General features: G+C 44.3%; 1 protein-coding gene across 2 annotated transcripts in view; it reads right to left on the bottom strand.

Annotated features, from left to right (window-relative positions):
• The window catches only part of crocc2 (ciliary rootlet coiled-coil, rootletin family member 2), a 41,877-nt gene that overhangs the window by 15,077 nt on the left and 315 nt on the right, over positions 1-26,485 (bottom strand). For both annotated transcript variants that reach the window (XM_070545869.1, XM_070545870.1), the window contains exons 2-18: positions 25,655-25,808; positions 25,457-25,569; positions 14,344-14,511; positions 14,168-14,251; positions 12,911-13,014; positions 11,844-11,988; positions 11,346-11,452; positions 7,250-7,456; positions 4,542-4,638; positions 4,290-4,379; positions 4,074-4,202; positions 3,797-3,996; positions 3,524-3,706; positions 3,021-3,165; positions 2,784-2,930; positions 2,472-2,702; positions 239-432 (exon numbers count right to left, since the gene is read on the bottom strand). In XM_070545869.1, coding sequence (XP_070401970.1) covers positions 239-432; positions 2,472-2,702; positions 2,784-2,930; positions 3,021-3,165; positions 3,524-3,706; positions 3,797-3,996; positions 4,074-4,202; positions 4,290-4,379; positions 4,542-4,638; positions 7,250-7,456; positions 11,346-11,452; positions 11,844-11,988; positions 12,911-13,014; positions 14,168-14,251; positions 14,344-14,511; positions 25,457-25,569; positions 25,655-25,808 — 2,498 coding nt within the window. The remainder of the gene's footprint in view (positions 1-238; positions 433-2,471; positions 2,703-2,783; positions 2,931-3,020; positions 3,166-3,523; positions 3,707-3,796; positions 3,997-4,073; positions 4,203-4,289; positions 4,380-4,541; positions 4,639-7,249; positions 7,457-11,345; positions 11,453-11,843; positions 11,989-12,910; positions 13,015-14,167; positions 14,252-14,343; positions 14,512-25,456; positions 25,570-25,654; positions 25,809-26,485) is intronic.

The raw sequence follows: 26,485 nt of genomic DNA, 5'->3' as shown, positions 1-26,485 counted from the left end.
ATGCCACCGAGAACACCATGTTTGTTGGAGTCAGTTAAGCAAACACAAGCAGATACAAACGGCCACTTTACTCCTATCCATTAATAACCCCCACCTAATGAGTTTAAGCCTGTCTCTAGTCGTGCTCTTATCTGCAACACTTGTCATCTCTTTTAAGAATTGTAAACATAAAGTGAAAAAGCGACAAAAAAAAAGTTTCTTAATTTTTCTGTAGCCAGACCATAAGAAACAAACAAACCTCAGCGCCAGCAGCTCCTGCACGAGTCCGCTGGCCTTTCGGTCAACAGAGTTGAGCCTGACATCCAGAGCGGCCTTGTCCTTGGCCAGCTGGTCTCTGTCACAGGTAGCTCTCTTTGCAGCTGCGGTCGACGCTTCCAGCTCCTTCCTGCAGACACGCAGCTCTTCTTCAAGGGTCTGCATCTGCCTTTTGACCTGCAGACCAGAGAAAACAAATACAGAAATATGTATGAAGCCAACTCTTTTCCTCAGAGCTTATGAGTAAATCAGTTCATATACCACATGCAGGCTCAAAGACGCGAGTTCATTATCAAATGTTATTTTTCTTTTATTTCTCAAAAATCTCTGACTGTTACCAGATAGCCTTTATTAGCTCATTCAAACATTAAAACTAGGGACGCACCGATGGATCGGCATTTGATCCCAATCGGCTGATAGCACCCCTATCAGTTTTGATCGGAGTTTTCAAAATAGATCAAAGCAGACCGATCAGGTAGGGTTGTCACAGTAACCGGTGTAGTGGTAAACCCCGGTAAAAAAAAGTTGACAATAATAATAACAGTCTTGTTTTTAAAAAAACTATTATCTCAGTGGATTACCGTGGATGCGGTGTAGGCGTGGTGACCCTTACCAGTCACCGTATCATCTGCTGAAGTTGCCGGCGGCACATGCGCACTTTGTTGTTTACAACCAAAACTCTCTTGGAGCTAAAGCTGAAATAATGGCCAAAGGAGGAGACGGCAGCGCTCAGGACATTTTTTATCCCTCAAAGAAGACAAAGGTTGACAGGTTCGCTGGAGTTTTTGACAATTAAAATTGCACCCACATTTTCTAAGTTAAACACATTTCTTTTAACAACGGTAGTTTCTGCTTCAGCCCTCTCCCCCCTCCCCCTGCGCAGCGGCCGCAAACTCACTAATGCGCCTGCAGCCTCTCGGAGTTCCTGCTGCTCTAAACATTAAAATAATTATTTCATTTTCTGTTCCTCACTTCTGATTACCTTCAATGGTGTCTGTTTGTTGCAACCAGCAGGTACAAAAACTAACTTGTTTTTATTTGACTATTTTTCTGTCCTGCCTGTTTATTATCTTCCTGCATCTCCTCTCAGTCCTAAAGAAAAACTGCTACCTGGGTTCATATATATTCACCTCATGAGTTACCTTTGAACTGCAGTTCTAAAAGATCTACCGACCGCTAAAACAGTGGAGTGCCGCTGCTCGCCGGCCGACTACAACGGGACCGTTTTTGCTGCGGAGTTCGTGCCGGAGCGGAGATAGTGGAATTTTGTGGGTGTGTCACCGGAGGACAAAACAGGTGATGCGCCTCGCTCCGCAGCAGCGAAACGCATCAGGCACAAATAAAAGACAGAAAACATGAAAGGAAATGAGCCGACATGAACGATCGCGTGTTTAATTTGTTTTTGAGGTGGAGACACCTGATTTGGCGGTGCTCAGGACGCAGATGTCTGGAGCGCGTCAACGATCAGAGCTTTGCATGCGCAAGCTGGTTAAGGTTAGGATGGGGGTGAGGGGAAGGTAAAATTGCAAGAGGGTAAAGGTCACAGTTTGGTTAAATGTCTGTTTTACCGCCGGTGTCAGTACCGACGCTCTGGCACAGCGCGTCGCCTCCGCCTCCCGACGCAGGGGCTCATCACCTGCTGTCTTTTCCGAGGACTGCATCTTGTCAGACATTATCACGTGACAGCGACTAGTCGATGACAGGCATAAAAAGTCACTACAGAGCCGTGAAGTCGACTAGTCAACTAGTTCATACAACCCCTAGTATGCACTTCCATTGTTTGTCTCTGTTCTTGCGTCTGTGAAGCACACTGAGCTGCCTCTGTGTGTAAACGTGCTACGTATGCACGCGGTTGGTGTAGGAGACCATTTTCATGTTCAGCCTGCATGTTAAACTCAGAGTGACTATAATGATAATCAGAAATCATCAGTAAAAATGTTTTTCTCTGTGAATCGCACCTTTAAATTACAAAAAGGAGAATACGCCTCTGCTGGGGAAGAGGGGTGAATGGGACCACTTGGTCCCAAGTTAGTTATCGAAAACAAAAAAAGCTGAAAATGTTCTTCTCACATAAAATAAGAAATGAATAACCACAGATGTGTGTCAAACCATGAGCTATACAGTTTCATGTAACACAAACAAGCCATGTGAATGTGAAGAAAGCTAGTCCAGGAGGTGGGAGCAACAAGGAGTGCGAATGACCGACGGTCCCTGACCTGGGAGTTCTCCTCCAGGGCCTCAGCTTTCACCTTCCGCAGGAGGCTCAGCTCTGCCTCCAGCCCCTGGCAGACATCTTGTAGCTGAATGTGGGAGCTCTCCAGAGCTTGTTTTTCAGCAAAGAAATTCATCATTTCCCTTTGTGTCCGTGCTGCAACCTCTCTGGCTGCTGTGCGCTCCACCTCAGCCTCACGTCTCCGTTTATCAAGCTCCGTCTTCTCACTTTCTACCTGGAAGGGAACCCAAAAGATTTCACCAGTGTTTTGGTTTTGGTCACTCACCAATGTTTGCACAAGGACCTCGAGACTGACCTGCAGCACAACGCGATTGAGCTCCACCTTGTCTTTGGCTAAACCTTCACTGAGGTCAGCCATTTTGGTGAAAGACTCTTTTAGAGCAGCCTGCTGACGCTTGAGTTTGGTCAGAGCGTGCTCCTGTGAAGCACGATGGGCCTCCATCTGTGAAACCAACCAACACCATCAAGAGTAAACAACCCATCAGCGATGGCTCCATCCTGCATCAGGAGTGCTGGTGCACACGTAGTTTACTTTGGTTAGAGCCAGAGACAGAGCAGCCTTGTCCTCCTCCAACATCTCTTTCTCCAGATTGATTTGACTCAAAGATTCCTTCACTGTAATGAGTTCTTTGCGCAGACTGGAGTGTTTTTCTTCAAGTTGCTGCGCGCTCTTCTCCCTGAAACATGAAATGTTGTACACATGCGATTCCTTCAAACCTTATCTCTCAAACAAAATCTCCATTTTCACCTAGAAAAAAAAACAAACCCCCCGTTACCCATATGTCCCGTTTCCCTTCTCCGCTAATCAAATCTTCCAGCTGAGGAAATCCTGGAAAATTAATAGAGCGCATCTCTCTATAAAGCTGTAATTCTATGTAAATAATTTACAATTTCATCCAAATATCATCCGGGTGCACCGCTGGCAGCAACTCAACACGTGTTACTGATCGGAGCTGTAAGCTCACGCAGCTTGATGATAATTAGGTTCGACAAGATGTTTGCTGTTTGAGGGACTTTCTTTGTACTCATCAGTACCGTCTCTGGGCTTCTGTGCCCTGCTGAGCTAGTTGCATCTCCAAGTCCTCCCTCTGCTGCCGCAGGAGGTCCCGCTCTCTCTGGAGGTCCGATAATGAGCTCTGTAGTGCCTCCAGCTCACCACGCTGCGAGTTCACCTCCTGCTGCAGCCCGGAGAGAAGCTTCTCCAGGCCTCGTTTCTCACTGTGTCAAAAAGGAGAAAAAGGTAGGCCAGTCAAACAAAAGTCCACAAAGGCCAAAGGTCACACAGTTAGGAAAAAGAACACAGTGTACTTGGAGATGAGCTCCAGCGTGCAGCGATCTCTGCTGCTGCGTTTGAGATTTTCCTCCAGAGCCATTTTAGCTTCCTGACTTTCCCTCTGGATTTCCTGGATCGTCTGCTCAGCCTTTGTCCTCTCAGCATCCCTCTCCTTCAGCTGATCCTGAAAGGTGTCCACCTTCTGCAGAGCAGCTTCCAAACACGCTCGTAGGTGCTGTTGTTTGGAAGTGAACGTGGTGAAAATGTTAAAGGATGCTCCATAAAGATGAGCCCGTTGAGATGTTGCTGTACTTGTGTTTGTTCCCGATGCTTGGAGAGCACGTTCTGGACAGCCTTAACGGTGGCGTTCCTCAGTGGAGACTGGCCGTGGACAGGAGAGGAACATGTAGTCTCAGAGGTCTCCTCCTCGCTGCTGACCAACTGGTGATTATTCAGAACGGATTAAAACATCTTTTAAATCTCATTCCCATAGCAATCACACATGTGTGTGTGCTGTTCTACACTGACCTGATGAATTAGGAACAGAATTTTTTGGAGAGCTGAAATCTCTGCGTGAAGGACTTCCAGTTCAGCTTTGTCCTCTGCTCTCCTCGTCTCCTGAGCAGGAAACCGTTTACGTTAGATAAGCAGCATAGAGAGCAAGTCTGACACTGTCCAGATGGCGGTCCTCTAGAGTAGGAAGTTGTGGACTTCATCAAACCCGAGTCCAGACGACAGCTGGTGTGGCCCTCTCAACCACCTCTAACTGTTGCGACCTACCATCCTGTCCAGGCTGATCTCCATGCTGCGGAGGCTCACGTCCTTCTCACTGTTGTGGCTCTGGAAGCGCTTCAAGGTGTCGCTTAATTCACTAATTCTAGGTAGACCAATAAACAAACAGCACACACACACACACACACACATTTAGGGATTAAGAGGAAAATGTGGGCATGCGTTCCTCCACAAGGACATCAACACTATCATGCTCTGCACAGACACTAACGGCTCTGACACAAACCTCTGATGACATCAAAAGAGGCTCGGACCCAGCTGACAAAGTGACTGACATTCCTAGCATCTTTTGTTTGAAATGTACAGGAGGGCAGACAAAAGACCTGCTTCTTTTATATGAGATCAAGAGAAACTGCGTTTAAAGGTCTGGGGTTTCATCTGAGGGATTACATTCGGTTTGCTTTTTAAAGGAATGCCAAATGTGTCACGGTTCGGTGTTGGTAGGACCTAAAATGCAGGAACCCAAGATGGCACGAGGCAGGAGATGATGTAAAGTAAAATCCTTTCATTAGGATGAGTGAAACAAAGATATATCCAAAAGGGCTGGAGCCAAAAAAACAATAAATCCAAAGAGCCGAGCAGGAGATCAAAACGGTAGAGACAACACGAGCAGACTGACAGAATGACCACAAAGGACCGACACAAGACAAAGACAAGACAGGGCTTAAATAGACTGGGAGGAACAATTAGGGAAACAGGAAGCAGGTGTGTGGAGTGAGGGCTGGAGGGAAGACAGGTGACAACTATCATCTAAATGGGGAAGCAGAACCAAAGGAGGGCAGATTAACACAACACTGAACTAAAGGGCCATTCCCATCTGTACCGGGTCGGCCCAGGCCGGGTAGCCCCAGTCGGCCCCAGCCTGGCCCGGTTGTTTCCACACATCCTTGCTTAGGTATGCAAGGAATGCAGTCAGAGACACTTTCAACTTCTGGGTAATCAGCATGATAATGAATGATAATGAATTGAGCATGCCTTAAGCCCATGTGGGCTGATTCTACCCACCAATCAGAGGCTTGCTCTAATGGAAGGTGTGAATTTGCTGTCAGCAGTGGGTGTGTTGGCCCTGGTCGGCCTGAAGCAGACCCCCTCGAGAAGAGGGCTGAGAATGAGCCTTGGTTGGCCCGGAAAAATACCAGGCCACCCAGATATGTAAACAACCTACGCTACCCGGCACGGGCCGACCCGGTACAGATGGGAATAGGGCTTAAAAGACTGAGGGAAGGAGTCACACACACACAATCACACCTAAATACACACACACACACACTGAGTTGGGGAATGGACACGCACACACCCACACAGACACAGAGCTGGGGACAAAGAGGCTGGAGCTACAACTGGAGGGGATGGGGATGATTGAATGCCTACAAACAGAAAACACATAATTGAGACGCAGACAAAGGACACATGAGGGCGCTATGAGACACAAAAGGGAACCTAGAGAGGGATGGAGGACACCAGGAGACACATAAAGGAGGGGGCAGACGCAGACCATGACAAAATGTGCAAGTGATAACATGGTTCAGACGTACGAGGTCTCAGTCCAAAAACGTCCAGGAATTCTGTCTGAGTCAAGGTCAGCTTGTCTATTTTACAACTATAAATGAAACAGTTCAAACCCAATAAAGACATTTTGTTTGGGCTTAAATATTTCACATACTCAGATCCTTAAAATGCCCCAAAGGAAAAATAAAAAAATCTGTAACGTGTTGGGATGTTTGATTTAGTTATTTGAACAGTGTCTGATAAACAGATATACCCGGTAGTCCAACTTTTAAATTCTGATATCTGGAAAAAAGAGATAGTATATGCAACCCCACCTCATAAAACTACACATGTACACACACACACACACACACACATACATACACACACACACACACACACACACACACATCCATGTATATACACAAATATACACATACATATATATACATTTATATATACATACATATATACATATGTATATATATACATATACATACATACATGCATACATATATATACACATATATATATATATATATATATATATATGTATATATATACACACACACACACACACACACACATTTAAATATATGTGTGTGTGTGTGTGTGTGTGTGTGTGTGTGTGTGTGTGTGTGTGTGTGTGTGTGTGTGTGTGGTGCAAAGTATGATAGACCTACTTCAATTTAAGTCAGACAAGATGTGCAAAACATGCAGAATATCTCCATAACTAACTCAGATCTGTCCTTTTTTGACATTTTCAGTGAGAGGAGATGTAGCAGAAGAGTTTCATGTATAATTTGTGCATGATCTATAAGAGTTGTCATTATGAGAGTAAAAACTGACACTTCTAGTAATTAGTTGATAGTTATTACCTTAATCTACTACAAGTAAATATAAAAAATATTTCTGTCTTTACATACAAACCCCATTGCATTTACAAAATGTGAGGACAGTAAGGATCTGAGACAGTTGTGGGCAAGACAAAATCATCACGTTATCTTTGTGGCATCAAGTCATATATTTGTTTATATTTTCTAAATAGAAAAAGAGTTTACAGACAAACTTTCCATTTCATCATCGTGGTTTTATTGCAACTTTTCACCTCTCCTGTGAAACAGTCCTGACATTTCACAACAAGTTTTGAGGGTTATTAAATAATCAGGCTGAGGTGTGGAGATGGGTTTGAGAGCAGCTTTGCGTACCTGGAGGTCAGTTCAATTTTCTCTGCATCCCAGAGAGCCTGCAGCCCCATGGTCTCCTTCAGCTTCACCTTCAACTGCATGTCCAGCGCTGACGTCTCCACACCTCTACTGGTCCCGCCTCCTGCTCCTCTCGCCTCAAAGTTGTGACACGTAACACGGAGCTGTCGACTAACAGCGACACACTCACCACGCATATCAGACAGAGTTCTGTCGAGAGGAGTTACACGTCAGGAAAATGCTTCGTTTACAGGTTCAGAGCTACTCGTTTGTGGCTTTAGTAGCTTAAAGGTAAAAAAAAAGATGGAGAACGTCATTTAAAATAAAGCAAATCCTGAGGATGTTTCTGGACACGGTATGTTTGACAAGTTCTCTTTAGCACAGTTGTTCCTCAGTTTGTAAACTTAAAGCAACATTTGGGTGATTTCAAAAATGTTTCTGCATCAACGCCATAAGATGTAAACATGACTCAGCATTAACCACCGTGAACTTTAAAAGACTGAAGCTGTTTTAAGCTGGTAGCAACCTGCTTGAGGCCCTGTCCACACGTAGCCGGGGATCTGCCAAAACGTAGATATTTTTCTACGTTTTGGCCTGTCATCCACACCAAAACGGAGTTTTTTCACACGAAAACGGATCTTTTTAAAAACTCCGGCCAAAGTGAAGATCTGCGTTTTCTCCGTTTTGGGTGTCTGCGTGTGGACGGACAAAACCGGAGTTTTAAGGTCCGCAACGTCACTTTCCGCGACAAAAAAAAATGCTGACATCACGTGTGCGACCTGTGTTTACACTAGCCGACAGCATGGTCGCCCTCAGAGCTGCGCTCGCTTTATCAATTGTCCAAGCGCTTTTTGCTCGTTTGTTTTTGCAAGCGGAGTTACTGCTCCTTGCGGAAGACCACAGACGAAGGACGAGGTTAAGAACGGGGGAAGTACTGCCCCCTACAGGTCTGGCATGTCCTTAACAACGTATTTATCCGGGTACGTGTGGACAGAGTTTTTTTTTAAACGAGGTGGTGTGGATGCAAGTTTTTGGAGGGGCGGATATTCGTTTTTTAAAAAAACCCGGCTACGTGTGGACTAGGCCTTAGTGTCGGGTCAGTTTTAGCTCATCGACGCACCAACTCCAGAGTGATGCCTTAACAGCTTCAATCTGTTAAATTTCACAGCCGTCAGTGAGAAGGTTACTTCAGCACTAGTCTGGTAATTTTCATCACACTGTATTGAGAATGTTTTTCTTTTAATGATGTTGTTCAGCACCTTGGGCTTCGGATAATGTTGTAGAAGGTGCTATACAAATAAAATTTGATTGATTGATTGACTAAAAAAAAAAATCTAAAACTAAAATAAAAAAAGACTCGTTTTGGACCTAACCTCTAGATGACAGGAAGTTACATCACTCTGTTGACAGTGACTTTTACTCTTGCACAATAATCAGAGAAGTCCATGTAAATAACCATGTTAAGCTAAATCAAAGGCACGGTAAACGTTCATGAAACATTGTTCTTATGCACCGAGGCCTTTCAGGAAGCCATCTGCCACAGGGATAAGGAATTTATTTTACAACTGTTCCCAGAAGCACACTTCAAAATGATTAAGGCATCCTGTTACGATGTGTTATTTGGATGGCCAAACCCAGGCTGAGTGGGTCATTCTTGCACCTTAATTCCTCTTTTTCATTCAAACACACACTATGCAATCATTGAAATACATTTGTTCTGTTTGTAAGTGCACATATTTAGTTTAATGATGTACGTTTATCAATTCCTTTTCACCTTTTGCAAATTCTAATTCACAAAATTCTAATTCTTCTTTCTGTGGTAAGGTGGAGAAACAAGGACCAGTCGGCCAAAGGGATATTCCTTTGGCTGACTGGTTTGGCGTTATTGGCAAGATCCTTGTACTACTGTGAAGTAGGTCCATGCATTTGAAGTTTGTAGCACCCTGCGCTTGTGCAAAGAGGGGGGAAGATGAGACAGGGTGAGCGTCTGGTCGCTGTATTCCGATTGATTGTGCACCCCGGCTACTTGGTCACAGGGTTGGCTGACTGGTAAGCACGCGTGACTCTCACCCAGGAGCCTGGGGATCGAATCCCGCCTGGGCTCTTTCTTCTCCACCTTGCCACATCTCTTTTATCGTTTTTTACCTGCTGTAACCCCTGGGAGTGGCCGGGGCTCAGAGCGGTTAAGTACTGGAGAGGAAAACTGGATCGTACCACCAGTTCCTGCTGGAGACGGGGTAATTTTAATTCTTTAGTTAAACCTTTGTCGTCTTCCTCCGCTTATCCGGGTCCGGGTCGCGGGGGCAGCATCCCAACTAGGGAGCTCCAGACCGTCCTCTCCCCGGCCACCTCCACCAGCTCCTCCGGCAGGACCCCAAGGCGTTCCCGGACCAGATTGGAGATGTAACCTCTCCAACGTGTCCTGGGTCGACCCGGGGGCCTCCTGCCGGCAGGACATGCCCGAAACACCTCTCCGGGGAGGCGTCCAGGAGGCATCCTGACCAGATGCCCAAACCACCTCAACTGGCTTCTTTCGATCCGGAGGAGCAGCGGTTCTACTCCGAGTCCCTCCCGAATGTCCGAGCTCCTCACCCTATCTCTAAGGCTGAGCCCGGCCACCCTACGGAGGAAACTGATTTCGGCCGCTTGTATCCGCGATCTTGTTCTTTCGGTCGTCACCCAAAGCTCATGACCATAGGTGAGGATTGGGACGTAGATCGACCGGTAAATTGAGAGCCTGGCTTTCTGGCTCAGCTCCCTCTTCACCACGACAGATCGGCTCAGCGTCCGCATCACTGCAGATGCTGAACCAATCCGCCTGTCGATCTCCCGATCCCTCCTACCCTCACTCGTGAACAAGACCCCGAGATACTTAAACTCCTCCACTTGAGGTAGGACCTCTCTCCCGACCCGGAGTTGGCAAGCCACCCTTTTCCGGTCGAGAACCATGGTCTCAGATTTGGAGGTGCTGATCCTCATCCCAGCCGCTTCACATTCGGCCGCGAACCTACCCAGCAAGAGCTGAAGGTCAGAGCTGGATGAAGCTAGGAGGACCACATCATCCGCAAAAAGCAGAGACGAGATTCTCCTGCCACCAAACTCGACACACTCCACACCACGGCTGCACCTAGAAATTCTGTCCATAAAGGTAATGAACAGAACCGGTGACAAAGGGCAGCCCTGGTGGAGTCCAACCCTCACCGGGAACAGGTCCGACTTACTACAAGCTATGTGGACCAAACTCACGCTCCTCTGGTGAAGGGACTGGATGGCCCTTAACAAAAGGCCACCCACCCCATACTCCTGGAGCGTCCCCCACAGGGTGCCCCTGGGGACACGGTCCTAAGCCTTCTCCAAATCCACAAAACACATGTGGATTGGTTGGGCAAACTCCCATGCCCCCTCCGTCACCCTTGCAAGGGTATAGAGCTGGTCCACAGTTCCACGGCCGGGACGAAAACCACATTGCTCCTCCTCAATCTGAGATTCAACTATCGATCGGACCCTCCTCTCCAGTAGCTTGGAGTAGACCTTTCCAGGGAGGCTGAGGAGTGTGATCCTCCTATAGTTGGAACACACCCTCAGGTCACCCTTCTTAGTTAAACCAACATTTGTTACTATTTGAATTTAAAGTTTAGTCATTTTCCTCTTTAAAGTTTAGTTTAGTAACAAACTAGACAGAACTGTTATAGCTGTATAGTGTTTAGTTACCCCTGTTGTTTTCTATTGGTCTGATCAGCCGTTTTATATCACCTGTGTGTGTTATTTTCCTGTAGGGTCAGTTACGTTCGTTTAACCCTTACCCATTATTTCCCTGAGTTCAGTCTTGTTCCTTTGACCTCTTTGGGTTTAAATAAAACACTCGATTTTTCTAACTCTGGTGACTCGGTCCCTACAGGTCTAATGGATGATTCTGACAGTGAACACAGACACGTGGAGCTGATATTTCCAACCGAGCAACACTAAACAGGCGGACTGCTGACCCCGATGACCCGATTCACTTTGATCCTTTGATGAAAGATAAAGGAGGAGGAGAGACGGGGGGTGTTCTGTGGTATCCTGTATCGCTAGAGAGTTTCTGGCATTGTGCCTCACTCACCTGTCAGTGAAAGTCCTCAGCAGGGCAAAAGTGCTCCGCAGAGAGGCGACCTGGCGCCACAGCGCTCTGACTCGAGCCTGCTCACGGCTCGACCGGGAGGCGCTCGTCTGCAGACATGAGCAGGGAAAGGTTTGCGGGATTGTGAATTTTTCACAGCACGTTTAATCCGATGTGACTCCGAAACACACACACAAGCCTGAAAGTCTGTAACACACGGATTTATGTACAAAAGATTTAATGCATCCGAATCAACAAATGCAGCCCATTTACTGCACGAATGCGAGACTGTTTTCACGTTTCCTTCCTCCCCAGCAGCTGGGAGTGTTTTAACAGGAAACAACTACTTAAAAACCATCAAAGAACAAAACTAAATTCATAAAACTGGCGATGAAACGAATACCAATCACCCAAGATCTCAAGGAGTTCAGTGAAGACTGAACTTGAGCTGCTACTGTTGCGTTTCTGGTACAAATCTTTCACTTCTGAGGATTTTCACACCTCTTGCTCTCGCTGCAGATGAGTGTCACACAAGTCGAGGTCCCTGTGGGCCTTCCGCAGGCTCTCTGCTAGCTCCGTGTTGATGGTGGCAGCTTGATCGAGCTGTTCCCGGAGTACAGAGTTCACTTGGCTTAGGCTGGTACTCCTGAAAACACCAGGTCGTGTTACTTTATGAAAAACACATTTCTCAGTCATGTAAGAGGAACGTTGGACCAGAAACCAAAGCTAGCGTTAGGGCTTGTTTAGCACCCACACTAGCTTTAGTCTGTCGAGTCTCTGTTGCCAGGTGCAGCTGCTGTGTGAACACGGGCGACAGTTTTTTAACGGTGAAGCACTTCAGAGACAGATTCAGCATTATCACAAGATCCTTGTAGTTCCATCAGGATGAAGACGGTAAAAACAGCGGCTGCCTGTTGTAACCCCAGATCCACTAGGTACAGGCACTGCCCTTTAAAGCGTCAGTGTGTAGTTTCCTGGTGCTAGGGGTCGGTACACACACTTCAGGGTCGTTTTAAGCCATATCGCTGTGACTGTTTCAAAAACATGTCGTTACCTGAGGAGCAGAAAGCATGCGGCCTCAGTGGGACTCCCCAGAGCAGGGGTGTTCATTTATAGCCCTGGAGGGCCGGTACCCAGCATGTTTTAGGTTTAACTCTGTTTCAGCGCACCTGATGTCAGTCAGCAGGTGATTAACAAGCTTCTGCAGAGCCTGATGAGCTGCTGCACAGGGGAATCAAGAGTGTCGACTCAGAGAAACCACTAAAACATGCTGGAAACCGGCCCCCAAGGACCGAAATCGATCCCTGACCTAGAGAATGCAATGCCGATTATTTTAGATGTATTAGATTATTTTACATTATATTATATATTATTGTACCCCAAAAATGAAAATACAAATAAGAAATATTTTCATAGCTTTTTTCCTGTTGTGGACAATAAATTATTAAAAATGACAAAAAGCGGACAGATTTGTAATATATGTTAAAAACATGTTTTGGAATAGGCCCGTGTCGTTTGTATGAAGACGCAATAAAAATAATTTCTTCATAATTGTACGGCCCGCTCACCTTCTTTGCTCCTCCTGCAGCTGAGTTGATTGTTTCTGTAAAACAACGTGAAGATCCTGCTCTACACGCTTCTGACGCTCAGCCGAGTCCAGCTGGGCCTGCAGCTAAACACACACACACACGCACGCACACACACACACACACACACACGCACACACAGACACACACACACACGCACGCACACACAGACAGACACACACACACATGCACGCACACACAGACACACACACACACACACACACGCACACACACACACACACACACACACACAGACACACACACACACACACACACACACACACACACACACGCACACACACACACACGCACGCACACACACACACACACAGACACACAGACACACACACACACGCACACACAGACACACACACACACGCACGCACACACAGACAGACACACACACACGCACGCACACACAGACACACACACACACACACACGCACACGCACGCACACACACACACACGCACACACGCACAGAAACACACACACACACACACACGCACAGACACACACACACACACACACACACACACACGCACAGACACACACACACACACACACGCACAGACACACACACACACACGCACCAACACATACACACACACACACATACACACACACACACACGCGCACACACGCACGCACACACAATAACCCTTGTGATACCCATAAGGTGCGTAATTGTGGTGTAAACTGTAAAATCACCACAACATCCACCGTCTGAACCCGCTTTGTCCATGTAGGGTCGGGGGGGGGGGGGGGGGGGGGGGCTGGTGCCTATCGCCAGCGGTCGATGGGCAAACAGGCGGGGTACACCCTGGACAGAGTGCCAGTCCATCACAGGCCAACACACAGACACACAGCACAATCATGCACACACACACACACACACACACACACACCTAGGGACAATTCAGACAGGCCAATCAACCTAACAGTCATGTTTTTGAACTGTGGGAGGAAGCCGGAGAACCCGGAGAGAACCCACGCATGCACAGGGGGAACATGCAAACTCCATGCAGAAAGATCCCGGGCCGGGAATCGAACCCAGGACCTTCTTGCTGCAAGGCAACAGCTCTAACCACTGCGCCATTTTGAACAAGTGACCAAAACTGAAATTTATTCAAACTGTTTTTTGTTTGTTTGTTTGTTTGTTTTTTTTTGAAGTAGATCAGTCTCTCCTTACAGGAGTTGACTCTATTAATTAGTGAGCAGAGCTTCAAACGGCACACACCAACAATCTTATCTTTTCACATGCTGAGGTCTTCTCCAAGACCTTCTCCTCAAGTTCGCCACACCTGTTCTTGTACTGGAGAACCTGGAATATAAAACAAAAGTCAACCAGTCAGTCGGAAGAACCTTTCTTTTTTCAGGGTAATACATCAGAACATTAAAACCCGTTTGAGCCACCTTGGTTTGTAACATCTGAACAACTTGGGCTTGTTTCTTCTGGACCTCCTGGTGGGCTTGCAGCCTCTGATTACAAGTCTTTTCTGTGCTCCGATATTGCATGGATCCAGGTGGTAGAGTGTTCTGGTCCGTGTCCACAACTGGCTGCAGCATCGTCGTTTCATCCAGCTGAACCAAGTGAAGCAAAGCAGCTTTAATGAACTGCAGCTATACACAAACAGCATAGAGTCAGAAACTTTGATCTCCAATCGCCTCAGCTGACTCCCTTTGATGAGGAGGAGCAGAGGTCCTCACAGGTCCACCTGAATAATGGCGATCCTGCTCTTAATCTCAAAGGCTGAGCCTGAAAACCGCTCAGAAGAAGCTCATTCCAGCAACCAGTTTCCAGGATCTGGTTCTTCTGGTCATCACCGGCTCTCATCGTCATAGGTGAGCGATGAAACATCATTTTGACTTCTTTACCAGTGGAGAACCTCTGATTACAGCAGATGAGGCCTTGATGCATCGGTCCATCTTCATGCAAGAACAACACCAAGATCCTTAAATTCCTCCGTCTGAGGGCGACTCACTCCTAACCCATAAATCAGGGGTGTCAAACTCATTTTAGCTCAGGGGCCACATCGAGGGAAATCTAGTCCCAAGTGGGCCGGACCGGTAAATAAAAAAAAAACTTCTGATTGTTTTCTTTGTTTTAGTACAATCAATATGAAACAAGGCTGGAGCCTGAGGACAGTGTAGTACAAGTACAACACCGGAAGTGTACTTGAAAATTTGAAAAAAAAAAAAAAATCAATAAAAAAAACATTCCTTAGTGATTCAAAGAGCTTACAGATCACATGGCTAGATCAGTTTCATGCAGCACTTAAAGTATATTTGACTCATTTTACTTTACATCTTTTAGCTTTCACCAGCACATCAACATCAGAAGTCACATCCTGAGTGGCGGCCATCTTCAGGATGGGATTCAAGTTCTTGTGTGAGCCTTGAGCGCAGCTTTGTTTTATTTATACTCATTACAGAGAAAACTTGCTCACAAAGATACGTTTATTTTCACTCTACATTGTAAAGTATGAAAATAAAGTTTACACAACCATCTCGCGGGCCGGATTTAACCCGCTTGCGGGCCGGATTCGGCCCGCGGGCCGCATATTTGACACCCCTGCCATAAATGATATGTGCACTGAATAAAACCAGGCCAAAAGTATGCATCATTTTAACTCACAGCAATAATATTCAGTGTCTGCATGAATTTGCAACACACGTGAGAAGGCGCTGGGGATTAAAGAATCTCAAGTTTGCATGTTGTGCTAGTCTTTTTTCACGATTAGCTGTCAAATGCGTCCAAAAACGCAGATAACAACATCCCGGTCTTTCTGTCGGTGCAATGTCAGATTCTCTCATGTATCTGAAAATCCGAATGTCCTGTAACCTCTCAACTTCATTCATCCTAAACTCCTTCCGCACCGCCCACTCTCTGTGCTGGTGCCAGACGCCCTCTCCTCACTAACACAAACCACATGGCTCTTCAGCACCACAACACACTGCGTGCCTCCAGCCGCCCTCGTCGACTTCTCGTGTAAAAAGAGAGGGATAGATATGGAGAGAGCCCCCTCCCCTGCAGCACACTCCAAACCACCATCCAAACTCTTCAAATCAACCCTGAGACCCCCTCCCTCACCCCCCTCTCGCTGTACCTCATCTCTGGATGCTTAATCTCCCAAGCAGGGTCCAACAGAACCAAGACAATAGTCTTACTGTTCAGCATTGGACCCAGTCCCCTTTGCCAACAGTATTAACACATTTTCTGTTGCCCTTTTCCGAAAAACACACTGCAAACCACATCAGTGGTCATCACGCGTTTGGCTTTGGAGTTTGATATTTTTCTGGAGACCTGGAGAGCACGAGAATGTGTTGTACCGCCCGTGGTTGAGGTGACAGCCATGGGAATTAAAAAAGAAGGAGCAACGTGAGCGGTGTGTTTGAAACACACAGAGCTTGAGCAGCTGTGGTTAGAGGGAATCCTGAGAACAGCTGTGTGAGAAGCAGAAGTCACACTTTGGCCTAAATAGTGTAAAAATGCTGATTTGCTAACAAGACTCGGTTTCATAGATGAACTTTACTAGAGTTTCATGAAGCTTACTATAAAACATTTAAGTTTGGATTAACAAAATTATTTTGAAAAATGAATTCATTTATTTTCTCCAGCAGTCACTGAGTGAGATAGATAATGGCATTGCAGCTGTTATGATCCAGTCTTCAAAGTGAGATTGGACATAATCTGTCAACCCTTGTTCTCTCATCCTTCTTCCATCTCAGGAACATTGCTAAGCTGAGTCCCATTCTGTCCCGCTCTGAACTTGAGACAGCTCTCCGCACCTTCATCTCCTCACGCTTAGACTACTGTAACTCTCTTTTCACGTGTCTGAGCAGAACCTCCCTGAACCGTCTACAGGTGGTTCAGAACGCCTGTGCTCGGCTTCTGACCAAGTCCTCCAAACACACCCACATCACCCCGCTTCTCCTCCAGCTTCACTGGCTGCCGGTCAACTTCAGGGTTCATTTCAAGATCCTGGTTCTGGTCTATAGGGCCTTACATGGACAAGCACCATCTTACATTGGTGATCTTCTTAGTCCCTACACCCCCAGCAGGTCCCTGAGGTCCAGTGATCAAAGCCTACTGGTTGTGCAGCACCAGGCTAAAGGTCAAAGGTGACAGATCATTTGCTGCTGTGGCCCCCAGACTCTGGACCTCTCTCCCCCTGAGCCTGAGATCAGTGGACTCAGTGGTCTCCTTTAAAAAGCAGCTGAAGACTCACTTGTTCAAGCTGGCTTTTGTATGACCTTCTTCACCTCTCTCTCTTTATTCTGCTCTCCCCACCTATTCCACCTTCCTCAGGATCCACTGATTTCCCTCTTTCCTGTTCACTCTCTCTCTTTCTTTACATTTTTTTAATCACAATTGTCTATTTTTTGCTCATTTTAAAAATATTTTTAAACATTTTCTAAATGCTTTTTTATATTTTTACATTTTTGTTTTTGTGAAGTGCCTCGTGATTTTTATCTTGAGAGGCGCTTTAGAAAATGATTCTTCTTCTTCTTCTTCTTCTTCTTCTTCTTCTTCTTCTTCTTCTTCTTCTTCTTCTTCTTCTTCTTCTTCTTCTTCTTCTTCTTCTTCTTCTTCTTCTTCTTCTTCTTCTTCTTCTTCTTCTTCTTCTTCTTCTTCTTCTTCTTCAGATTATGTGAGGTGAATGGCTCAGACATCAGTCACATCTGCCAGGATGCGTGAGTTAAAGTATTTTTGTGGTGGCTAAGATTAGCTGTTCCAGCACCTTCAGTTGCATTCACTCCAATTTTTCATCAGTTCACTCCGACGTGTAATGCTAAGGTTTCAAGATGGTGCACATCCATGCAGCATGAAATCAGCTGCTCTACACTTGCAACTCAGAGAAAGTGGGAGTTAGTGACCTACTTTCCGGGGAGGTGGGTTTCAGATCCGAGATTAGCTTCATAAGGAGGAGAAATGTCTGATGATGCACTTAGTTTTCATCCTCGTGTCTGCAGGTTATTCCTCCGAATCTGAAAACTTGCAACTGAGACAGGAAAATGCACGCATGCAGCCAAAAACGGGTTTGGGGGTATTTTTCATGAGGAAATAATCTCACATGTTATAAAAGCTCCAAAAAGTGGATTTTCCATGATATGGCCTCTTTAGGGTATTTACCATCACTAAACAAAAATAAAAAACTCGGCTGTTTATTTGGAAATTTTGACCGATAGACTTAATATTTTTTAGATTTGTTTGGTTTGTGTGCCTAAGGACCAAACAATAGCTTCATTGTGATTTTGCTCTGACACTCTAACAACGATCAATAGCATGTGGAGATCTAGCTCTGGCCCAACGACATATTTCAGTGCCAGAAAAGCAACAATATCGAGACAGCCTTTTTAAGATCTGCAACAAAACTACAAACTCTGATCGAACCGAATGACGTTGTGCATCATCTAACATGGAGCATGATGGTTTTTATCTTTAACATCAGTTTTGGGCATGTTCTAAATTGTGCAGTACTTCTGAAATGTAATCACCAGATGAACAAAATGCAGGAACGAGTCAACCCCTCCTCCCAAGAACTGGTAGGACTCGTTGTCCCCAGATGTTTACAGATGATCAGCATGATGTAGGTACACCGAGCACTTGTGTGGACCCCTGCCTGTCCACCTTGTTGTGCACTTACTGACCAGGCGTCCCTGGCTGCTCACATGGCTCTGAGCCTTGACGTGATGGGAAGGCTTGTTTGCTCTTTTTCATGCAGCAGTGTGAGGGCTTCTAGCCAGAGCCTCGCCCTAAATCTACACTCAACAGAGACGACGCTTTTTTATGGTTTTTCCCTTCTCAGCTGTAAAGATGGAGGCTGCTCTGGATTAGCCATGCTCCATGCAGAAAGCTCCCAGGAGAGCACCCTAACTTCTTCTGTGGAAACCCCACCTTCACTTTCCTCTCCTAGATCCTCTACTCACTTGGTTTCCTTGCATCACTAAATTGCATCACCCGCGTCGACACATGAGCGGGACCTCATTGCTTCTCAGTGCACCCTTGCAGAGGTGACGGTGAAGGCGAAAGAGAGAGGCAAGTAATCTCAGTCTTCCATCTGCCCTGACTAAGGGGCTTACGAGGCTTAGTGGGGGGCCTTAGTGCTCGCTGAGGCCTCTGCTGTTTGTGATCCGCTTCAGAGCACAATCGCTCTCGAGTCTTCATGGTTCCCTAAAGTGAGCTGAGGCCGGTCCCACGAGGCCACAAAGTGGCATTCTGTAATAATGTTAGAAACACAATTCATTCAAAAAGGGTCTTTATGTCATAGAGTGTTTTATGACTCCATGTGGTAACTATGGTTTCTTTTCTGTTTTCACTCCCATGTATGTTTCTTGGGCTTTTCAGGCCCTTGCAATGTGGTTTAAGTTAGCTTTTCACATTTCTCGATATTTATGATTTGTGCCACTCCTCGTGTTGTCTCTTTGGATAAATATTTCAGGAAACATCAAAGGATAATCTTGCTTTGATTCAGCTGCCAACAAGCAACAAGAGAATCCTTTTTAATGCTTGTGTGAAGGCTTTGGTGTTTGGGCCAAAACTTGCTGCGTTGCCCGTGTGGTAGATGAAAAAAATCAATCCTTCTAGATACGAGTTAGGATTGCAATATCCTCTGGCTGACCCAGCGACCCAGCTGAAGATCTGATAACATGCCAGACTATTTAAGCCTTAAAGGACTTGTTCACCCAGAAACCTCTTAATTCTTGTTCTTTCTGAAATATGGTTGGTCACTCTGAGTCGCATATCCATGTAGGACTTGTTAATTTCCTTCAAACCCTATTGTCTGCATTAGCCACAATAATAATAATAATAATAATAATAATAATAATTATTATTATTATTATTATTATTATTATTATAGTTATGTATTATTATTACTTATTATAATAAATAATAATAATAATAAATTTAATAATAATAATAATTATTATTATTACTATTTATTGTTGTTGTTATTATTATTATTGTTATTAATAATATAATAATAATTATTATTATTTATTAATAATAATAATAATAATTACTATTATTTATTAATAATAATGACAATAATAATAATACTTATTGTTATTATTATTATTATTATTAGTTATTATTTATTATTATTATTATTAATAATAGTAAAAATAATAATATAAATTATTATTATTATTATTATTATTATTTATTATAATTAATAATAATACTAATTTTAATAATAATAATAATTATTATTGTTATTTATTATTATTATTATTATTGTTATCATCGTTATTTTTAATAATAATAAATAATAATAATAATTGTTATTTATTATTATTATAATCTTTATTATTAATAATAATATAATAATAATAATAATTATTATTATTATTATTTATTAATAATAAGTATATTATTATTATTTATTATTATTCATAATAATAGTTATTATTATTATTATCATCATTATTTATTATTATTAATAGTAATAATAATTATTATTTTTATTATTATTGTTATTATTTTTTATTATTATTATTATTATTATAATTGATAAGTTTTTAACAAACAAACAGACAAATAAATGAAATGAGAATAGATTAATGTGATGTGAATGCTTGGTTGAATAGGTGGGTCTTTTGTCAGCAGCATGGATGTGTTGAGGGACAGAGTTTCATAGGGTAAGGGCAGCCACGGAAAAAGCTCTGTCTCTGACGGTGCGGTGCACAAGATGGGAAAACAATTGTGTCAAATAAAACCAGTCTCTTCTACGTCACAGTGGAAAATTAGCATTTATAGATTCAACCACTTTGGCTTGCATCCACAGAATTCTGTGCTGATTTTGCAGCCAGGAGAGGGCAGAGCACTTCTTGACTATTAGACGCTAACCATTAGCATTAGCAACTCTGCAACATGGTGGCACATGTTCAGGTTGCTGTTGTTCGTGGAGATAAAACATCGACATTGCATGTTTTACCCAAGGAAGAAGAGGAAACGAAGGCAGCAGAGGAGTCACTGTGTGAGATGTTTGTATATCATGAATATTTACGAGTAAGACTTGCTGTCCACCCTCTCTTTTGACTAACTTCTACTTCCTGAAACAGGAGCGCCAGACTTTTTTACACAGAAGACTACTCACAAGGCATCCATTCATACTGGAGAGCACAGTAGATATATTGTAAAGAAATTAATGTGACCTCTAAACATTAAACAGATTTAATGAAAACAAACCAAAAAGGTACTTTCCCTCGCAACTTTCCTGTTACAGAACACCAGTGTTTACATGTTTCAGTTCATTGATCATTTCATGCAAACTCGGCAACACCAGTCCCTTCTTCTTGTCCCGACTCTTCCAGAGTGACGTCTGCTTGCGAGTGCAACATCCACTCAGCATGCTAAGGGTTACAGCTGCAATCGTTTTCTCTGGCTTGGCCTGGGCCCAGAGGTTTAATAAAGGGAATTAATGGAGTGCACTATCTGTCAGATTCCTAAACACAGCTGGAGCGGATGTCCATCGCCCCCAAGCAGCCCAAAAACTCACGATCCTACTTGAACAACAAACTTGTTCCCTCTTCCTCTCACATTATCCCCCGAGTGCTGACTCTGTGAAAGAGCCCCAGCTGATTGTGAAAGCTGTTTATGTATCATCACTGACTGTAATTACAGAGCGTGGGGTAACAAGCGGGCAGAGCGGAGGGGAGGAGGAGCCACTGCTGCGAGCGTGTTACCACATAGTGAACTTTTTGGTCATGCATGGGAACAGCTGCTGCACTAGTGGTGGATGAAAACAATCTACGTGGATGCGTTGAACTACTAATGCGTGTGTGCAGAAGCACATGGCCAGGTCTGAAGCACGTAAAACAAACAGCCCCTGTCCAGGATTGCAAAACAAAACTCAGAGGCATCCACTTAATCGGTACGTTTGTTGTTTTTCTTTAAACTGAGGCGACACGAGAAGAAAACTTCCATCACAATGTCAGCCTTCAGAAAGGCCTTTAAAGAGCAAGTCACCCCCTACAGGAGTCTAACTCCACCCCCACTTCATGTTTGAAAAATGCAACAAATGCTGTTGCTTGGCAGACCGAGAGGGCGGAGCTTCTAACACATACACACACAGGCTCACAATGGCATTGTGACATCATAATGTACCAGTTTACATCATAGCATACCTTTTAGCCAATAGCGATGGCAGATTTAAATGAAAATACAGTGCAAAGTTTTTACCTGACAACGGCGCAACACTGCCAGTTTTAGGCAGAATATTTAAATTTTAACTAAGATGTACTGAAGTGCCAAATTATTGACGACACGTGTCTGCAGCACGATTAGACGCTCGTTTATTTAGTTTATCAGCAAAAAAAGTTTATTTGGGGGTGACTTGCTCTTTAAAGAGCAAGTCACCCCCTACTAGAAACTTACTTCACTCCCACTTCACGTTTAAAAAATGCAACAAATGCTGTTGCCAACCAGACCAAGAGGGCGGAGCCGCTAACACACACACACACAGGCTCACAATGGCATTGTGACATCATAATGTACCAGTTTACATCATAGCATACCTCTTAGCCTATAGCGGTGGTAGATTTAAATTCAAATGCAGTGCAGAGTTTTTACTTGACGACGGTGCAACGCTGCCAGTTTTAGGCAGAATATTTAAAGAGCAAGTCACCCCTTACAAGAAGCGTACTCCACTCCCACTTCATCTTTGAAAAATGCAACAAATGCTGTTGCCTAGCAGACCGAGAGGGTGGAGCCACTAACAAATACACACACTCACGACATTGTGACATCATAATGTACCAGTTTACATCATAGCATACCTCTTAGCCAATAGCGGTGGCAGATTTAAATTCAAATGCAGTGAAGAGTTTTTACTTGACGACGGTGCAACGCTGCCAGTTTTAGGCAGAATATTTAAAGAGCAAGTCACCCCTTACAAGAAGCGTACTCCACTCCCACTTCATCTTTGAAAAATGCAACAAATGCTGTTGCCTAGCAGACCGAGAGGGTGGAGCCACTAACAAATACACACACTCACGACATTGTGACATCATAATGTACCAGTTTACATCATAGTATACCTCTTAGCCAATAGCGGTGGCAGATTTAAATTCAAATGCAGTGCAGAGTTTTTACCTGACAACGGCACAACACTGCCAGTTTCAGGCAGAAAATTTAAATTATAACTAAAATGCACTAAAGTGCAAAACTATTGACGACACGTGTCTGCAGCACGATTAGACACGCATTTATATAGTTTATCAGAAGAAAATTGTTGATTTGGGGGTGACTTGCTCTTTAAATTTGAACTAAGATGCACTGAAGTGCCAAATTATTGACAACACATGTCTGCAGCACGATTAGACACTTGTTTACATAGATTATCAGCAAAAAAAGTTGATTTGGGGGTGACTTGCTCTTTAAACATGCTTTCTGAGGGGAAGGCAGTTCATTTGGACCAGTTCTGGCTTGGTTCCAGTTAAACTGCTCGCTGAATTAACTGGATTTAGCTAGCAGAATCACAAAGCTACAAACAGAACGGGGTTAGAAAGGACCGTAAAACAATTAAAGAAATTAAAGGCTATCTGCACCAGGAAAATGCAATGTTGATGTTTTGTCTCCATAACAGAAGACAGGCCTGAAGGTGTTCCGCCACGCTGTAGAGCTGCCAGTGGTCGTCTTCTGACGCCTGAAATGCAATTATACTGTTTTAGGCAGAAAATGTTATATTTTAATTAGTTTATTTTAAACTTAAACTACGACCATAACTTTAAATACCATAAAACTCATGGTGTTGTATATGAATGGTCATGATCTGAAAGTAACTTACAAGAGTGCAAACTGTGAACATTTTGGATTAATGAAGAATAAAGAGGGCTGTGTAGCTGCTTTGTGCTTTGTACAAAAAACAAGCGTTTTCTTCAACAGTCCTGAGGGAGACGGCTAGTGACCTTCACGGTTTTCCCCATAAACAGCACAGCCACGCGGAGTAGCAAGCATAGGAAGCAAAGAAGGGAGACGCCGGTTGTCGTGAGCACAGGGGGTCTGAGTCTCCTGGAGCAGACCACAAGGAAACCCTTCATGAAGCGGTCTCTCCTTCCCCTTATTTATACTTACAAACACCCCCATATGTGTCCAGATGTAGCATGAACAAATGATGCTTTTATCACATCTGCCCCGCACAAAACATGTAAAACAAGCATTTGTAGAAGTGAGTTAATTAAATAAAACAAATAATAGTGCAAACAGATAAACTATTTGTTTGTACTTAAAGGCTTTCCTTACAGGAGCGAGTTGCTGTGCTGTTGCTGTGGTTTTTCATCTTGTGTGTGCATTGCCCTCTTTAAAAATCATTCACACTTTTTTATATGAAGGCTTGAGAAAAGGTGGAAGAACAAGTCACATGAAACATCAGTTTTCCGAGCAGTGACAGATTTTTTAGTAAGAAAAAGCAAAGATGATCAGTATTACAACTAGTAACTCAACACATGCATGTTACACTGCCTGGCCCCAAACAAGGTCACACTCTAATATTTCATTGAACTGCCTTTAGCTTTGATTAAAGCACACATTCGCTGTTGCATTGTTTCAATAAGCTTCACACACGTCCCAATATTTATTTCCATCCAGTGTTGCAGTAATGTGTCACCAAGCTTTTGCACTGATGACGGTAGAGTGTGACCGCTGCACAAAGCCTTCTCCAGCACATCCCAAAGATTCTCTATGGGGTTAAGGTCTGGACTCTGTGGTGGCCCAGCCATGTGTGAAAATGATGTCTCATGCTCCCTGAACCACTCCTTCACTATCTGAGCCTGATGAGTCCTGGCATCGTCATCCTGGAATACGCCCGTGCCATCAGGGAAGCTGGAATAACCTGGTCATTCAGGATATTCAGGTAGTCAGCTGACCTCATTCTTGAAGCACATCCTGTTGCTGAACCTAGACCTGACCAACTGCAGCAAGCCCAGATCATAGCACTGCCCCCACAGGCTTGTACAGTAGACACTAGGCATGATGGGTGCATCACTTCATCTGCCTCTCTTCTTACCCTGATGCACCATCACTCTGGAACAGGGTCCATCTGGACTCATCAGACCAGTTTTTAATAAAGCGTTGGACAGTTCTTAACCCAGTTTTAGTCGTTTCTGCATCTCCTTAGATGTTTTCTCTGCTTGATGCTGATGATCTGACCCTTCTCTAACAGACCAACATCTTTCCCACGACCACCAGATGTGTCTTTCCACGTGGTTGTTTAAGAAATGAGAAGCTGCTCATTGCACCAGTTGGGGTTAAAGAAGTCGTTTATGTTTCAATAACCTATTTGCTTGCTTAGATCCAGGTGGTGACTTTTTGGGCCAGGCAGTGTATTTTGGTTAAACAAGTTGACAAAATAAATTTCTTTGTGATAATGTCTTGTGCACTGCTTTCAAAGGACATCCATAAAAAGGATGGTGATGCCACCTGTGCCTTTAATGTATTCTCTTTGTGAAAACAGAAAACAACGACCTTCTCCGTAGCTCAACGTGGACCTGAAAGTGTTACGCTGCTTTGATTCTCTCCTACCCTCTCTGTGAGACCTGTGTGCTTGACTGGTGGCTGGTCACGGTCCATCAGGCTGGTGGACGGCTGCTCCCTCGGGGCCTTGGTCTCCTCACCACCGACCCCAGAGCTGACACCTGGGACAGAGAGACGGATCAAGCTCAGGAGTGTCGAGCGTTTTCTACCGAGGTGATAATTCTAACTGGTGTAGGCATTCCCTACCCGATGGCTGCTCAGCCAGGTTGCTGGCGATAATCTGGAATATTCGAGTGGTGATGGGTACAGGTGTTGCTCCAGATGCCTGTGGATCACCTTGAAGCGTCAGATGTCTTTCTCCAGTGCTGACATCTGGGGGAAGCAAAGACTCCTCCAGTTTCTGCAACCAGACCAGGTCACCCAGCTTGTTAGGAAACCAACTGTAAACCCAGTCAGTGTAAAATGCGCATGACTGCACTTTGATGTTGAAGTATTTTTTTAAAATAACCAGATGAGTCGTTTTTCTGTGTATAAAGTCTAACAGGTTCAGTGAACGAGTTAGGGTGTCCAATCCTGGTCCTGGAGGGCCGGTGTCCAGCAGGTTTTGTGGTTTTTTTCTGCTCCAACAGGCTTGATTCAGTGGTTGAAACACCTGTGCAGCAGCTCATCAGGCGCTGCAGAAGCCTGTTAATTAGCTGCTGATTGAAATCAGGTGTGCCGAAACAGAGTTCAAACTAAAACATGCAGGACACCGGCCCTCCAGGACCAGGATTGGACACTCCTGGGACTTTTGTCTTGGACATAATCGTTGTAAAACAGCCGCCCATTTAATTAGCATTAGGCCGTTCATACATGCGGTACGTGTGTGAGTAAAAGATGCCTCCTGAATGTGAAGCAGAAGTATAATGTTCAGTTTCTATGACTGTGTTGCTTTGTGCCTATTAAAAAGGACTTGATTTACTTTTTTACCTTGATTTGAGATATAATTAATTTATTTGACTCATTTTAACCATCTATGTAAGTTTATGCCAACAATCCACATCACTACCTGTTTGATCTGTGCTGTCTGACAGGTGT

This window comes from Nothobranchius furzeri, chromosome 16, assembly GCF_043380555.1.
Source record: "Nothobranchius furzeri strain GRZ-AD chromosome 16, NfurGRZ-RIMD1, whole genome shotgun sequence".
NCBI lineage: Eukaryota > Metazoa > Chordata > Actinopteri > Cyprinodontiformes > Nothobranchiidae > Nothobranchius > Nothobranchius furzeri.
This window is presented reverse-complemented; position numbering and strand designations above follow the sequence as displayed.